Source organism: Oryctolagus cuniculus, chromosome 12, assembly GCF_964237555.1.
Source record: "Oryctolagus cuniculus chromosome 12, mOryCun1.1, whole genome shotgun sequence".
In the NCBI taxonomy this organism is placed as follows: domain Eukaryota; kingdom Metazoa; phylum Chordata; class Mammalia; order Lagomorpha; family Leporidae; genus Oryctolagus; species Oryctolagus cuniculus.
Genome location: NC_091443.1, coordinates 50759588 through 50775775, shown reverse-complemented (window position 1 = coordinate 50775775; position 16188 = coordinate 50759588). Strand labels below are relative to the sequence as shown.

The window sequence follows — 16188 nt, the reverse complement described above, 5'->3', positions numbered from 1 at the left end:
GTGACAGCAGTTGGGCCCTGGGAGGGAGAGGAGGGACGATGCCAGGGCGGGAGGCCTGCAGCCAACCCGGAGCTCCAAGGCAGCCCCTCTGGAGAGGTCAGCAGGAGGCTGGACCCGGGCGGTGGAGAGCAGGGTGGAAGCTCCTCCAGCCCCCACCCCCATCCTCCTCACCCCTCCTCTCTTCAACATCCCCCACGGCGGCATCTTTCCATTTATCTTTTCCAAAACCACGGCTGTTTTTGGTGGCAAAGCACTTGGGCCAAGAGCGTCACTATCTGGTGACCTTGGATCAGTCACTTTCCCTCTCTGGTTTAACACAGCCTCAAGGACCAGCTTTCCACCAGGGGTTCCTTCTTCCCGAGAAACAACTGCGCAGAGCGTGGCGGGAACCCCAGGAACCCCGATAGGCCGGGGAGCGAACCGGTCGGCGGGCGCGGGCGGATCCCCGAGGGCGTGGGGGGTGGGGCGGGGGGCGGGAGCGCTCAGTCCGGCCGCGGGCCAGGCCCGCTGCAGGCCCAGCCCCGGGAGGAGCCGCGCTGACTCCGCCCCAGGCCAGGAAGTGACTGAAAAAAACAATTTTGAGATGTGGCGGAGAGAGGTCCCCGTTGGGTGAGCAGCCCGGGAAGGCCCGCCCAGATTCCGGCCCCCTGCCCTTGTCCCCTGGGCTGGGGGCGCGGGCGCAGCCGGGGGCCCGGAGGGCACCGAGAGGCGCCAGCGGCACCCGAGGCCGAAGCAGGCGGCCGAGGAGGTAGGTGCCCGGGAGCACGGAGCCGGGGGCCGGGGCGGGGAGCGCGGCCGCAGAGGCTGTGGGCGGGTCGGGCCCAGCCCCTGGGCCCCCGGCGGGGCGCGTGGCGCGACGGAGGGGGCCGCGGAGGCTGGGGGAGGGGCGGTGGCGGGGCGCGGGGGGCGTGGCCGAAGCCTTGGAAGTGGCCAGCCCGGGGCCCGGAGGGCAGCGGGCTTCATTTTTAAGAAGCCACTTGGGCCCCGGAGGAGAACCAGCCCCCGGCCCGCCGGAGCGCCTCCCTCCCTGCTCGGGGTCGCTTAGGCAGCTGGGTCCGGGTGACGTCCCCTAGGAGAGGACGCTGCCGTTGCCTCCCTGTCCGGGAGATGGACTCCTGCTACCTCCTGGGGCTGTTTACCGAAGTCGTGACTAATGCGCGACCTGTTGATGGTTGGTGCGGGCGAGGGGACGGTGAGACTCTGAGCCGCCTTCTCCCCTTCCAGGGCCGGGCGCAGCAGCCATGCCCACCTGGGGGGCTGGTGCCCAGTCCCCTGACCGCTTTGCGGTGTCTGCGGCGGCAGAGGACCGGGTGCGGGAGCAGCAGCTCTGCGTGGAACGCATCTTCGGCGTGGGGATGAGCGTCCTCCCTAAGGACTGTCCCGAGAACCCTCACATCTGGCTGCAGCTTGAGGGCCCCAAGGAGAACGTGAGCCGAGCCAAGGTGACGCCTCCTCTCCGCGGGTCGCTCCAGGGCCCCGGGCTCCTTCCCCGGTGGAGGAGGGGCCTGGGGAGGTGCCTACAGCCTCGGTGCACCTGGGCTTTGCAGGACTCCCCGCCTCTGTTTGTAGTTTTGGTTTCGTTTCTGCCGGGGGCAGTCCAGGTTCTGTCATGACTTGGGAATGAGTCACTGTGTGCCCTCTGGGATGGTAGAGAGAACGCAGCTGACCTAGTGGGGCCCCCACCAGGGAATTCACTGCGGGGTGGAGGTGTGGCCTCATGGCTTCCTCTGGAGTCAGGCTGGAGTTTTAGCCTCAGTTTCTTGATCTGTAAGATGGGGATAATAGCAGTGTCCCTCTGGATAACTCCAGGCTTCACACCAGGAGCTCAGGGGAGAGTCTTGGCCTGAAGTCATTGAGGATTCTAGCAGCCTCTTCTGTCTGGCCTTTCCCACAGGAGTACCTGAAGGGGCTGTGTAGCCCGGAGTTGCAGGAGGAAATCCACTACCCACCTCAACTGCACTGCATCTTCCTGGGAGCCCGGGGCCTCTTCCTGGACTGCCTGGCCTGGAGCACCTGTGCCCACCTAGTGCCTCGGGCGCCTGGCTTGCTGGTGGTCGGTGGCCTGACTGAAGCCTTTGTCATGGCTCAGAGCCGGGTGGAGGAGCTAGTGGAGAGGCTGAGCTGCGACTTCCGGCCCGGGCTTTCGCCCGGAGCTGGAGTGACAAGCAACTTCTCCGCCCTGCTGCAGTCCTGGCCGGATGACCACAGGGCCGCCCTGCTGCAGCTGCCCCTGGCTGTCCAGGAGGAGCTGTTGAGTCTGGTGCAGGAGGTGTCCAGGGGGCGTGGGCTGCAGGTGCCCCCGTCCTGGGAGGGGAACCCCAGGGAGCTCAGAGCTCCCCCAGGGGAAGCCAGAGGCTCCCTAGACATGGGGTCTATGGGGCAAGGAGATTGCAGGATGGCAAGGGAAGAGGGTCATGCTATGCTGAAGGAGGTGGGCAGACTGGGTGGTCCCAGGGAGATGGAGTTGAGGTGGAAGGAGCTGCCTGGGGGAGAGGCCTGGGAGAGAGAAGTAGCTTTCAGGACACAGACAGCAGGTGGAAGGACCGGGGAGGAGGGACCCCTGAAAGGCAAGGCCCCGGGGAAGGAGGGAGTGCCCCAGGAGAGAGGAGGGCTCAGCGTCCAAGGTGAGCCTCCTGGTGCCCACGGCCCCTGTCAACGGGCGGCGCAACGGGGAGCCTCCCTCCTCCAGCGGCTCCACAACGGGAGCGCCTCGCCTCCAAGAGTGCCTAGCCCTCCACCCGCCCCTGAGCCCCGCTGGCACTGTGGGGACCGGGGCGACCGCGGCGACCGGGGCGACCGGGCAGACAAGCCGCAGGCTGGGGCTCGGGGCCGGGGCTCCCCGTGGAAGCGAGGTGCCCGAGGTGGCAACTTGGTGACCGGCACGCAGCGTTTCCAGGAGGCCTTGCAGGATCCCTTCAACCTGTGCCTGGCCAACGTGCCTGGCCAGCCAGGCCTCCGCCACATTGTCATCGATGGCAGCAACGTGGCCATGGTGTGAGTATGGGGGGAAGGGCGAGGGTCCTGGGGAGGGGATTGAGGCAGGCCTCTCTGCCCGCCTTGGGGACACAGGCTGAGGGTGTCCAGAGCACTGACCCTTCCCGCTGCAGGCATGGGCTCCAGCACCACTTCTCCAGCCGGGGCATTGCCATTGCCGTGCAGTACTTCTGGGACCGTGGTCACCGGGACATAACCGTCTTTGTGCCTCAGTGGCGCTTCAGTAGGGATTCCAAGGTCAGAGGTGAGTGCGGCCCCGGCCACCCGCGTCCTGGCGTGGGCTCTGTCCGCGCCTTGAGCTGCCTGTGTATTCCTCTCTTTCTGTAGAGAGTCACTTCCTGCAAAAGTTGTACTCCCTCAGCCTGCTCTCGCTCACCCCTTCGCGAGTCATGGATGGCAAGAGGATCTCCTCCTACGATGACAGGTACTTGCTCCCCTCCTGGGGTTCAGGGAGCCCACCGGAGACTGAGGGTGGGAGAGCAGCTCCCCACTGGGGGGCCTCCAAGCCTGTGTTGTGGGGAAGGGGCCAGCTGTTCCTCCATGTGAGATGAGATGCCCTGTGTGCTCTTGACTGGGAGGACTTGCCCTGCATAGAGTGTAGACAGGTAGGTTTCCTGGTCACCACTCATTCTTCATTCTCATCAAGCTAAATGACACCTCGTGCTTTTATGGTGGTGGTCTGTCCAGATAATGCTGGTTTGATGGAAAGGTGGGAAGACTGGTGACATGAATGGCTGACAGGTGCCTTCTTATAACCCGATTTCCAAACCTGAGGGGAAGCTCCCCCAGCATTCTGACAAAAACCAGAGTATGCAGTCAAAGGAACAAGTACAATGCAGAAATGCAGTAGGACTGTGCAGTATATGGTGAGGCAGAAGGAGCTCTGCCTTGGATGGGAAGATCTGAATTTGAGCCCCAAATTGCACTACTCCGGCTTTGACTACGGTCTTATCTCTTAGTGGATTAACCAGCCTCCTTGTCTCAGGTCCTCCTCATCCATTCACCCTCTGTGAATAGCAAATGAAAATGAGGCCTGGAATTGCCTCATTCAGGGTGCTAGACAACAGCACAGCGATGTTCCCTCTGGACTTTTTTGTTTCTTAAAGATTTAATTATTTGGGCCGGCACCGCGGCTCACTAGGCTAATCCTCCGCCTTGCGGCGCTGGCACACCGGGTTCTAGTCCTGGTCGGGGCGCCGGATTCTGTCCCGGTTGCCTCTCTTCCAGGCCAGCTCTCTGCTGTGGCCCGGGAGTGCAGTGGAGGATGGCCCAAGTGCTTGGGCCCTGCACCCCATGGGAGACCAGGAGAAGTACCTGGCTCCTGCCATCGGATCAGCGCGGTTCGCCGGCTGCAGCGCGCTGGCCGCGGCGGCCATTGGAGGGTGAACCAAGGGCAAAGGAAGACCTTTCTCTCTGTCTCTCTCTCTTCCTGTCCACTCTGCCTGTCAAAAAAAAAATTAAAAAAAAAAATTATTTATTTGAAAGGTAGAGCTAGAAAGAGAGAAAGAAAGGTCTTTCACCTGCTGGTTCACTCCCCAAATGGCTGCAACACATAGAGCTTGGCCAGTCTGAAGCCAGGAGCCAGGAGCTTCTTCTGGGTCTCCCATGTGGGTACAGGGGTCCAAGGACTTGGGCCATCCTCCACTGCTTTCCCAGGTGCATTAGCAGAGAACTGGATTGGCAGTGAATCAGCTGGGACTCGAACCTATGCCTGTGTGCATTGCAAGGCAGAGGCTTTACTTGTTATGCCACAGCATTAGCCCCATTTCCTCTTAACTTTGTATGGACTCAGTTAAGTGTGGTGGAGGTTGTTATTCCTATTGTACAAGCAGAAACAGAAGACAGAGTGGTCAGCTGTTCTGAGAAAGGAGAAATAGACACTGAGGCTGCTTGATGATTTAAACAAAAAATACACCCTGGACACAGTGTGCATACATGCTGTGGAACCTGGGCAGATTTGAAAAGCTAATTAGCCAATTAAAATTTTTTATAGCAACTTTATTCTTTAGGATATTATTTAGTTTTAAAACATTGGCTTCCAGGCCGGCGCCGCGGCTCACTAGGCTAATCCTCCGCCTAGCGGCGCCGGCACACCGGGTTCTAGTCCCGGTCGGGGCGCCGGATTCTGTCCCGGTTGCCCCTCTTCCAGTCCAGCCCTCTGCTGTGGCCAGGGAGTGCAGTGGAGGATGGCCCAGGTGCTTGGGCCCTGCACCCCATGGGAGACCAGGAAAAGCACCTGGCTCCTGGCTCCTGCCATCGGATCAGCGCGGTGTGCCGGCCGCAGCGCGCTGGCCGCGGCGGCCATTGGAGGGTGAACCAACGGCAAGGGAAGACCTTTCTCTCTCTGTCTCTCTCTCTCACTGTCCACTCTGCCTGTCTAAAAATAAAAAAAAAAAAAAAAATAAAAAATAAAAAAAAGAAAATAAAACATTGGCTTCCAAGCCATTGTGATTTTGTGCTTTGACTTTTCAAACATTTGCCTTGTAGTCCTTCACAGTGGCATTCAGCTGAATGCTTACATTTCACAGGTTATCCAGTGTGTGGAACCTTCTTTCCACACTAGCAATGAAACAGAAGATGGAGTTGGTTTTAGCGAATTTTATTTAAAATTAAAAATTTTTTTGATTGTTTTAGTGAATTTTTTAAAGGCATGTGTCTGGGCAGTTGTGTAGGATGTGGTGGGCAGAAGATACAATATGAGTTGGGAGTTTGCCTAGTGACAGTGAAATTGGAGTGCAGGTGTAGGCCTACTGAAACAAACTCAGTTTCCCAGACAGAAACTGAAAACCAGAACCTGGCACACCTAATCCTGGTTTTAAGGATTGGGTGTACTACATTGTCTTTCTTTTTCTTTTTAAAGATTTATTCATTTATTTGAAAGAGTTACATAGAGAGAGAAGGAGAGGCAGAGAGAGAGGGAGAGAGAGAAAGAGAGGTCTTCCATTTGCTGGTTCACACCCCAATTGGCTGCAATGACTCTCCGGAGCTGTGCCAATCCGGAGCCAGGAGCTTCTTCTGGGTCTCCCACGCAGGTGCAGGGGCCCAAGCACTTGGGCCATCTTCCACTGCTTTCCCAGGCCAGAGCAGAGAGAGCTGGATTGGAAGAGGAGCAGCCAGGACTTGAACTGGCGCCCATATGGGAAGCCGGCAAAACAGGTGGTGGCTTTACCCACTACGCCATAGCGTTGGCCCCCACACTGTCTTTCACATAGTGCTGCCTGCTTAGTGCTGGGTGTTAAGATCTGACTCTTGACTTCACAGGGCCAAAGAAACTAAATCAAACACTTCTGAATGCAGAGGAAAGGGAGCCCCCTTCTGGCTGGGGTTTTGTGGGGCGGGAGAGGTTTTGAGTTTTCTGTTGACTGAAGGATGTGGGACGGGCTGATCTCTCGGTATCTAAACGAGTTAAAAGACCACCATTCACCACCCCCTGATTCCGTGCAATCAGAATTACTGAAGTGGGGCCCAGGCATCTATTTCTGGAAAGTTCCCTGCTGATTCTGTTCATCAGCAAGGTTTGGGAAGCGCCTTCCACGTGGAGGAAATCATTTGAGAAGTGGCAGCCAGTCTGGTACAGGGCATGTTGGGAGAGCAGGGTGCCATCTGATCACTGACTGGGGCAGGAATTGGGAGTGCATTAGGTGGTACTGAGAGAGAAGGCAGAAGGGGTGGCTTGGATCTGGGTTTTTTGGGGGCTTTAGATGCTGGGCTTGGGCATGTGGGTTTTATTTGGTAGATAAAGAGCAAGTGTGGGAGAGTTGTGGCAGAGAAAGTGCCTGCTTGCTTGGGGAAGCAGGAGAGACTGGGGGGTGGTGAACGGAAGGAGGCTTCACGTATCACAGTCACAGCATGTGAACCGGTAAGGCGGTAATGGTGGGACTGCCAAAGAAAGGGGCCGAGTGGAGGCTTCCCAGAGAACACACTGGATCAGTTGGGCGATGGGTGCAGTGGGCTGCAACGCAGAGCCAGGTCCACCGTCCCTTACTAACGCGGCACAGAGTGCTGGGGAAGGGGTTGCCCGGAGCCCATGGGGGCTACTGGGAGACCTCCTTAGATCCCTCTTCGTTCCCTCTCTAACCCTGGCATCTGCATCCGGTTACCCGTAGCTGGATCAAGGCGAGGAGGGGTGCAGGTCTCCGTCACCCCACAGTGGGTCTTGCGAGTCAGAAGGGCTGGTTGGGTTGGCACTTTGGGGCGTCCCAGAACGGTTGCCGTGGCTTTTGAGACAGGTTCATGGTGAAGCTGGCTGAGGAGACCGACGGCATCATTGTGTCCAATGACCAGTTCCGGGACCTGGCGGAGGAGTCCGACAAGTGGATGGCAATCATCAGAGAGCGGTGAGGGAGCCCTCCTTTGAGGATAGGGCACGGACTCAGACTTTTCTCTAAAGCCAGCTCTGCTCTGGCCACCGGGTGAGAACTCTGGAAGTTGCCTTGAGGAGTGGTAGCCAGCAGCTTCTGGTGGTGGTGGACTTAGCTGCCTGGGCAGTGGGCTGGAGCCGTTCCGTGACAATGCATTCTCTTTCCCCCACCTAGCCTGTTGCCCTTCACCTTCGTGGGGAACCTCTTCATGGTCCCCGATGACCCGCTGGGGCGAAACGGGCCCACCTTGGATGAGTTCCTGAAGAAGCCAGCCAGGTAATGCCCAGCCTTCCTGCAGGAAGCCTCTAGCCCTGGCCCGCCCTCTGGGGGCCTGGAGGTTGGGCGAAGGCACGACTTCAGTTGGGGCCAGCTTCATTCTGCAGTAGTTTGTCTTGGCAGTGGCCTTTGCTGGCTTCCTGGAGACCCTGGGTGGGAGGGAGACCCCTGCTTCATGTTTCCCCTGACCAGTGGGAGTTACTTGGGAGATAGTTGCTTGTAAGGATAGGCAGAAGTACTCAGCCTGCCCTCTGCTAGACCACTGAGAAGGTGATCAATTTAGGCGAACCAGAGAGTAAGGCAGAGTTCACCTTCTTGGTTCCAAAGAATGTTCTGTCTCCCTCTAGAAGTGGGTTGATACTGCCGCCTAGTGGTCTTCTTGGGGAACTTCAGGCTTGCTCCCCAGACCAGGAATAGGCAGGGCAAGTGAGAAGGGCAGATGGGCCAACGCGGACGTTCCCTCTGGATTGCTCATAAACTCTTCTTTTTCTGCTTCCTCCCAGGACACAGGGGTCTTCTAAGGCGCAGCATCCTCCCAAGGGCGTCGCAGGACACAATAATAAGCAACAGGGAAAAGAAGAGGAACAAGGCAGCAGCGGCATTCGGAAGACCCGGGAGACGGAGCGGCTCCGACGCCAGCTGCTGGAGGTGTTTCTGGGTCAGGACCACAAGGTGGACTTCATCCTGCAGCGGGAGCCGTACTGCCGGGACATCAACCAACTGTCTGAGGCCCTGCTCAGTCTCAACTTCTGAGCCTCCCCTGTCCGAGTGGCTGCTGCCCCGCCAGCTCTCACTTCCCCCAACCCCCAGCTCCACCTCCTTCCGTGAGAGACCCACCGCTGCTCAGACTGACCAAGACTCATTCTGAGTTGGTTGCTTGGGCATTCGGTGCAGGGAATGCTCTTGCCTGGGGCACATCCGGGACAGGTGCATAGAGTGTCCAGGTCTCACCTTGTGTCGGCACCTCAGCCAGCGCTCAAGAAATTCTGCTCAGCCTTAACTTCTCAGCTTTGCCTTAGCACAGGGTTTCTGTAGAGAGCTGGGGCTGCTGGAAAGGGTAAGTCCTCCAGACACAGCCCAGGCTGTTAGGGCAGAGACTGTGGTGGGCGGGAGGTAGCAAGGAAGCAGAACCTTGTTTCCTCCCGGCTGCGGCTCTGCATGGCCAGAGAGGGCAGGCTTTCCAGGTCTCGCTGGGCTCCTGGCTGTTGGCTGGTCTCGGGAGGGCTATGGGGTCCCCTGGGTTAGGGTGCAGGGAGCTGGTGAAGAAGGCAGAGGGAGACCTGGCCTCTGGTCTCAGCTGTGCATGTCTGTGACTGTGACTGAGCTGCTTGGCCTTCACTTCTGCCTATGAGTCAGGTGGAAGGTGACCATTGGGAGGAGACATGGGAACAGAGGAAAGCTCCTCAGAGGAGAGTACTCGGACCAAGTCTCAGGTGTGTCTGCCTGTGGCCGCACAGGCTCCCTAACCAAACCTCACTTTCAGAGATACGTGGGCCTCTGTCGCTAGGGCCTATGCCCTAGATTTTAATACTGCATCCTCAGTAATATGCCCTACAATGGCTGCGTCCCTTTGGGGCAACCTCCAAAATCCATATTTACAAAATAGGTAAATTAGGGGTGACTGTTTGCATTACCAGAATACTCTCAGGGTTCCTATAATGGCAGCTCTCCTGTTGCATTCAAATGTTTGTTTACACATGAACAGATGTGTCAGAGTCCCTGGTTAGATGCACTTGCTGAAGTGTGAGAACACTTGGCAAACTGATGAAACCAGGCTCTGCCACGACAATGTCAATGTCACCTGGCCCTAACATTTTCTCTACAGCAGACGGACAAAGCAAGGCACACTTCTGCTTTGTGTGTAAGGGATAGGAGGGCTCACAGAGGTTGTATCTAGATGGACCAGCAACCTGGGATATGGAAACTAAAGAATTAAGAGTTGGAAGGTAGCTCACCAGCCGGCAGACCAAGTCTGCCTTTGTAATCAAGACAGGCTCTTGCCACCTGATTCCTATCCATGGTTGCCCTGAGTCCAGCCTGAAATCCCGGGCTGGGGAATTTTCTACCTCCCAAGGTAGCACGTCTCCTGTATAGGTAGTACTAACCAGTAGTCCTTTAATGCAGCCTAAAATATGCTTTTCCATTACTCCTATTTTTGAGACCAATTGTTCCCCTAAGGAACGATACAAGCTGGTCAGTTTCCTAGTGTGCAAGGCCAGATAAAGAAGGCCAGGTGCCCTGACCCCGGGTTACACCTGGGCATTGCAGCGAGTCCCTGGACAACATCCTTTCCGGGTTCTGACTTCTGCCTTCCTCTGAGTGGCACTGGGAGCTGGATGTTGCGGGAGGAGCTGAATGAGGAGGGGGAGGGTCCCTGGGTCCTACCGTCTTCACCCTGCCCTGTTGATTTACACTGGACCATATTAACCGGGGGTGGGGGCAGGTGTGCTGTAGACAAGACCAGGTGCGCTGGAGGCAACAGCTATCCAGACCACCCACGATCCTTAGGAAGAGTTTGGTTGATATGGTCTGGAACTGGGTGCGGGGATGGGCAAGTACTTTTGGTTATGTTATAGCAGATATCACAATCATAGGTAGATAAAAAGAGTCCTAGATGAATACTTGGGATTTTTTTTCCCCCCAGAAGGTTAAGCTTATAGTTCATTATTGGTTTCTTGCCCTTTTTACTTTGAATGATACTGGATATACAATAGGCCAGAAATATCTTCCCTTTTATGCTAAGGGCCCGGGTTGACTGAGTGGCTGCAACCAGATACGACATGCCTTAAGCTTCTTGCATGCAGAGATATTGCTTTTTTTCTGCTGCAGCTTGATAAACTGGGACCAACGTGTGACTGCTTTATTAATTCACTGCCATTTGATGACACAGACTGAAGGCTGACACAACTGGGTCTTGCCTTTCCTCTGCTGGCATCCTAATGAGAATCTGTGAACAGGTGTGCAGGGTGACAATAGAACTCACTGGAAATGGGTCATCCTTTCTCTTGTCTTCGAGTTGCTCCCTTTTTCATACTCTCATGCCCTAAATTTGTAACCAGCTCTTTTGGCAGCAGAGGGACCAAGAAAGAAAGGGTGAGAGGTGTCACCTGTTGGAACTTTCAAAATTCCATGTAGGGGAGAGTCATCTAGGATGACATTCCTTGAAGTAAATTCCAGGAGAGACCTTGACCAGAGATGAGTCGATGCTGGTGAGATCATTTATCTTTATTGCCAAAACCACAGAGCATTCTAGCATATAGAACTGGGCCGGCAGTGGGGCATGGGGACAAACCAAACATGGGAATTTTACTAGGAGTTGAAGGGGGTAAGGGACAGTCTCTTAGTTACACAAGATGGAACAATGGCAAAGGAAGGGGAACAGGAGTCCCTAAAATCCAGACGGTTTCAGATCTCAAGTAGAGGAGTACTGGGTCTGTAGCATACTGAGCCCAGGTGGATTATGTAACCAGGAAACCTTTGTTCAGGGACAGGTCCTCCAGCCCCTGCCATGAGCCCTCCCACTTAGGCTACGACTTCCTTCAAGGCAGCCCCGAGCTCTGGGAAGGAATACTGGTAGCCAGCAGCCAGTGTCCGCCGTGGGACCACCTTCTGACCCTCCAGTAGCATAATGGCACGTTCTCGCCCAAAGATAGCTTGCACCACAATACTGGGGAGAGGGATGAAGGCTGGGCGGCCCAGGGCAGTGCCCAAGGCCTGGGCAAACTCCGCATTGGTCGTGGTAGAGGCTGGGGCTACTCCATTCAGGATTCCCTGCACGTGGTCTGCTTCCAGGGCATAGGCCACAATTCCTGCCAGGTCCCCAATGTGTATCCAGGGGAAGAACTGATGGCCTGAGCCAATGGGGCCCCCCAGGCCCAGGCGGAAGGGCAGCAGCATGTGGCCGATGGCGCCACCACCACGGCCCAGCACAACTCCTGGAGCAGGCAAGAGATGGTGAGGAGGCCCCTCAGCCTCGAAGGAGCGCTACTGCTTCCCCCTGAGTCTGTTTCCCTGTCCTCACTCCCCGGGTGGATTCAGCTCTAACAGTTGAAGGGTGTAGCTCTTTGGGACTCCCCCCCCCCCCCCATCTGCAGGCTGGCCAGAAGTGCTGGCGTTTTCTCTGTAACTTCAACCCCCTGGCTCCACCGTTCCCCCAGAGGAGCAATCCCAGCCTCGTCTGATACCCAGACCCCTGCTTCTCACCAGAGCGCACCACCACCTGGCGTGTAGAGTTTCCAGGAAGCCTGGCTGCAGCTTCCCACTTGGCTACGAGCTTGGAGAAAAAGTCAAAATCCCCTCCTGGGCTGTCCTCGTCATACTCTGCAGTCTGGCTGGGCCGGTAGTAAGCTGTTGGTGGAATAGCACTAGTTTGTCCTGGGTGCCCTGGCTCCCCTTGGTCTCGCCCTCTTTGGCCCTTAGATCTCCCCATGGGAGGACAGAGCCGTGGCCATGTCCCCCTGCGCTTCCCCATGACCTGACCTGTTTCTGTCCTGGGGGGATTCTTACTTGCTTTTGGTTGCAGAGCTAAGCTGAAAGCTGCTAGGGTGTAAGAGTTAGAACCTTGGGGATGCGGTACTGCCTCGGTTTAGTCTCAGCTCCACCATTTAGTAACTGTGACTTTAAGCAAGATACTTAATCTCTCTGTATGGAATTTTTTTTTTTTTTTGGCATTTTAAAAATGGGAATAATAGTAACTACCTCATAGGGATGTTGTGAGGAATAAAAGATGCAATACATATAACACACTAAGAATAGTGGCTGGTATGTAAGTTACAATTGTTTGCAATGGTTTGGTCCCAAATGTGACACACAACAATCAAGAACTGTTTCTAAAAATACTGGTGTGAGAAGCAAGGGATGTGAGATTCGGGGGGCTTTTCCCTGGCACTGGGAGCGGTGCCACCACTCCTTCCTCTGACGGTCTCCATTTCGCATTGCAAGTACACATGATACGCATCAAAGGTGGAGCAAGTTTCTGTGCCTGCAGACAGCTGGCGAAGGGCCGGAGCTGCCTCTCAGTCTGCAGGCCCCTTCCTGCCAACATAAGGGGGTGGTGTTTGGGGGCATACCTACACCTGTGACTAAGACCCAGGCCTGGGGGCGCTGTGGGGCCTCGCTGATGGCTTTAGCCAGTATCTTCGTGGTCTCCAGGCGGCTGCTGAGAACCTCTTCCTGGAAGGCTTCGTTCCACCTGCAGGAGAAACAAGGGAGATGAAAAGCTACTGAATACCAGTACATGCACAGAGCCCAACCCGTCTTCCTCGGGCCGCCGCAGACCCATTACTAGTGAAAGCCTGCGCTGTGGCTTAAGAGCAAGGGTCTGCGTCCCGTAGAGGAAAAGGCCTATCTGTGCTGGGCACGCTGGGTTACATGTAGGCCTATCTGTGCTGGGCACGCTGGGTTACATGTGGGGACCCAAGTCAACCGGCCCGTTGGGAGCAGGTGCAGGGGGGCGTGGGGGCGTGGGGGTGAGGGATCTGGCTACATCCACAGCTCACGGGTTCTTCTCAGAGTCGGCCCCTTCTCCCCCTTTGCTCTGAAGGACATCTGCTTCAGCGCCTGCGCTGACCTTCGGAGAGGGTTGAGGATGTTCGCTCCGGCCAGGTTGACCACGGCGTCGCAGCTGGGCAGCCCCGACTGGGCGAGCGCATCCTGTCGGGGAAAGCACACAGTGCCCCCGGCCCCGCCCCGCCGACCTCGGCCCGCCGCCCCGGCTCCCAGGGCACCGACATACCCAGGTGATCCGGCCGGGACCCCGCTGTCGGGAGACCAGCGTCACTTCGTGGCCCCGGGCTCTTAGCAGCTGGAATAGGGCTGTCCCGATGAAGCCCGTCCCGCCACCTGATCGGAAAATGCGAACAGTGTACTCTCCGCCCCGCTGGTGGCCCCGACCTCGGGCGCCAGCCAACTGGACCGTTCCCTTCCTCCCCTCGCCCTCCCCGCGGGGCCCGGCTGGCAGAGGTCATGGGGCCGAGGGGAGATTCGGCTCCTCGGGCCAGGGGGCAAAGGTCGGATTGCCAGAGCGCGAGACATTGCTCTGTCGGCAACGACCCCGAGCCCCCGATCTCTGGCTAAACTTGCTGCCCGCCCCCCTCAGCTCTCCCTCACCCACGAGCACTCGCATAGCGACCTCGACCTAGTGCGCCTGCGCAAGGTTTAAAGCGTACGGGGTTTGTCTCTCTGACGGCGGCCAAGACAGCTTTGCGCATGCGTATTTCGGGGAGCGCGGTCCATTTAAGCGGACCTCTCGAGATTGGGCGTGGCTCTTCCCGGTGACCCGGAAGAACTTCTAAAGATAAGTTGTGTCTGTCATTGGAAGGTGAGGGTGGCACTGTGGCGGACGCGGCGGGATAATTAGACCGTGGACGGGGATAGGGGAAAGCTGCTGAAGAGGGAAGATTCTGGTGCAAGGCGGGGAAAGAAAAACAAAAACCACACATGAAACCACAAACCAAAAAGCTCCAACACAATCCTTGCCTTAAAACCCGCCGCTTTCTATACTGCAGGATTCTGGAAGACCTTTCTGTTTAATGGGTCAGTAACCCCAGCAACTCAGTTCTCCGATACTGTGAATTTCCTTCTAGGGAGCCTGTTTTATCTGCTCTTTAGCTCCGGTCCTTCCTGTCGGCATTTAGAGGCCAGAGTTGTTCTAACCTTGAAATAACTCCTCCAGTCCTCCGAGCTCCAGCTAATGTTCTCTTTCTCTTTACTTTCATAGCTACATGTCTTATTTATTTTTGAAAGGCAAAGGTACAGAGAGAAGGGGAGAGGGAGAGACAGGAAATTTCCATCCACGAGTTCACTCCTCAAATGGCCAAAGGCTGGGGCGGGAGCCGGGAGCCAGGAGCCGGAAGCTTCTTCCAGGTCTATCTACGAGGGTGCAGGGGCCCAAGGACTTGGGCCATCTTCTGCTGCTTTCCCAGGCCATAGCGGAGAGCTGGATAGGAAGTGGAGCAGCCAGGACTTCGACAACACTGCAGGCAGAGGCTTAACTTTCTGTGCCACAGTGCTGACGTCAGGTAAATGTCATTAAAAAAATTAAGTTTCTATTTTCTACTTACTGGTTCACCCCCTTACCACCTCCACCCCATTCTCCCCACCCCCAATTTCTTTTTTTTTTTTTTTTTTTTTTTTGACAGGCAGAGTGGACAGTGAGAGAGAGAGACAGAGAGAAAGGTCTTCCTTTGCCATTGGTTCACCCTCCAATGGCCGGCGCGGCCGGCGCGCTGCGGCCGGCGCACCGCGCTGATCCGATGGCAGGAGCCAGGAGCCAGGTGCTTTCCCTGGTCTCCCATGGGGTGCAGGGCCCAAGCACCTGGGCCATCCTCCACTGCACTCCCTGGCCACAGCAGAGGGCTGGCCTGGAAGAGGGGCAACCGGGACAGAATCCGGCGCCCCGACCGGGACTAGAACCTGGTGTGCCGGCGCCGCTAGGCGGAGGATTAGCTTAGTGAGCCGCGGCGCCGGCCCCCACCCCCAATTTCTGATACCCCCTCCCGCCAAGAGCAAACATCATATCTGATGCCTAGTTTTAAGTCGTTTTTCTTGACTTCTCATATCACCAGGTACTTGCTGCCTGTTGACTCGGGTTGGAAATGCTCATCTCTTGGTTTCAGTGAAAGTCTCATACTCTTCCGGGTCTTCCTCTTAGCTTTTTCTCAGTCTGTTGCTTGTTGGGCCTCTAAGTTCTTTTCAAGAAATTTTTATTTATTTATTTATTTTATTTTGTTAGAGATCTATGTAAAGAGATGCCCCATTCCATGGTTCACTCCCTGGATGCCTGCAGCAGCCAGGGCTGGACTGGGCCAGGCCAAAGCCAGGAGGCAGGAACTCAATGTCAGGTTTCCCCCTGTGGGTGGCAGGGACCCAAGTGCTTGAGTCATCACCTGCTGCTTCCCAGGGTGTGCATTAGCAGGAAGACTTGAACCAGACACTCTTCTGTGGGGTGCAGGTGCCCCAAGCAGCGTCTTAACTGCTGACCGTACACCTTTACCTCTAGGTTTTTAAAATGCTGGTATTTCTGAGAGCTTCTTTTCTTCCCACACTGCACTTTGCCCCAGTTATCTGTGTTTTGAATTTAGTTAACAGTGTTTTACAGAAGATTTCCCAAATCTACGCGGCAACTCAGAATTCTCCGAGCTCCTAACTCCTGTAAAAACGTCCTACTATTTATCATTTTTGGGGGGTCTGAAATCCTGTTTATTTTACTTATTAAATATCTCTCAGATCCACCTATTTATTTTTTTCTCAGCATCCTCATCCTCATTCAGATGTTCTGAAGTTCCTGTAATAGTAGAATCTCCTTAATTTTTTGTGTTTTTCCTCTCTAAACTGTTCTACATGTTGAACCTCAGTTATCTTACAAAAACACATGGGAGGAACACTGCAGTAGTATATTATATCCTAAAATGCCCAGTGCAAAATTCCTGGATAAGCTGGATATACATGAACACATTTCCATTTAAATGCATTGTGGAGTTAGCCAGACAACTAAAGGAAGTCTCCAGAGACCAAAAACTAAAGTGCGCCTTAGAATTGTTGCTATGACAAAGATTCT

The 16188-nt window shown here is 55.8% G+C and overlaps 2 protein-coding genes across 3 annotated transcripts; one reads left to right on the top strand and one right to left on the bottom strand.

The window, feature by feature from the left end:
* Positions 1–613: 613 nt before the first annotated feature.
* On the top strand, positions 614–12376 carry KHNYN (KH and NYN domain containing). The gene is made up of 8 exons (XM_070053813.1): positions 614–748; positions 1225–1442; positions 1895–2994; positions 3108–3238; positions 3322–3418; positions 7224–7331; positions 7530–7631; positions 8135–12376. The coding sequence occupies exons 2-8, from the start codon at positions 1242–1244 to the stop codon at positions 8382–8384; spliced, it is 1989 nt and encodes a 662-aa protein (XP_069909914.1). The 5' UTR covers positions 614–748; positions 1225–1241; the 3' UTR covers positions 8385–12376.
* On the bottom strand, positions 10839–13875 carry SDR39U1 (short chain dehydrogenase/reductase family 39U member 1). 2 transcript variants are annotated; one of them, XM_070053814.1, is made up of 6 exons: positions 13799–13875; positions 13366–13472; positions 13201–13283; positions 12701–12822; positions 11835–11978; positions 10839–11566 (listed from the first exon to the last, which is right to left on the bottom strand). In XM_070053814.1, the coding sequence occupies exons 1-6, from the start codon at positions 13863–13865 to the stop codon at positions 11154–11156; spliced, it is 936 nt and encodes a 311-aa protein (XP_069909915.1). In that variant the 5' UTR covers positions 13866–13875; the 3' UTR covers positions 10839–11153. The 2 variants fall into 2 exon arrangements, with proteins under 2 accessions (XP_069909915.1, XP_002718155.1); XM_002718109.5 differs by having other exon boundaries at positions 13740–13856.
* Positions 13876–16188: the final 2313 nt, after the last annotated feature.

Coding starts and splice junctions, on each gene's coding strand:
- KHNYN (XM_070053813.1), top strand. CDS start 1,242: ATGCCCACCTGGGGGGCTGGTGCCCAGTCCCCTGACCGCTTTGCGGTG. Junction 2,995..3,107: donor GGCAGCAACGTGGCCATGGT/GTGAGTATGGGG, acceptor TTCCCGCTGCAG/GCATGGGCTCCAGCACCACT. Junction 7,632..8,134: donor TTCCTGAAGAAGCCAGCCAG/GTAATGCCCAGC, acceptor GCTTCCTCCCAG/GACACAGGGGTCTTCTAAGG.
- SDR39U1 (XM_070053814.1), bottom strand. CDS start 13,865: ATGGACCGCGCTCCCCGAAATACGCATGCGCAAAGCTGTCTTGGCCGC. Junction 13,284..13,365: donor GTCCCGGCCGGATCACCTGG/GTATGTCGGTGC, acceptor TTTCCCCGACAG/GATGCGCTCGCCCAGTCGGG. Junction 11,979..12,700: donor GGTCTTAGTCACAGGTGTAG/GTATGCCCCCAA, acceptor TTCCACCAACAG/CTTACTACCGGCCCAGCCAG.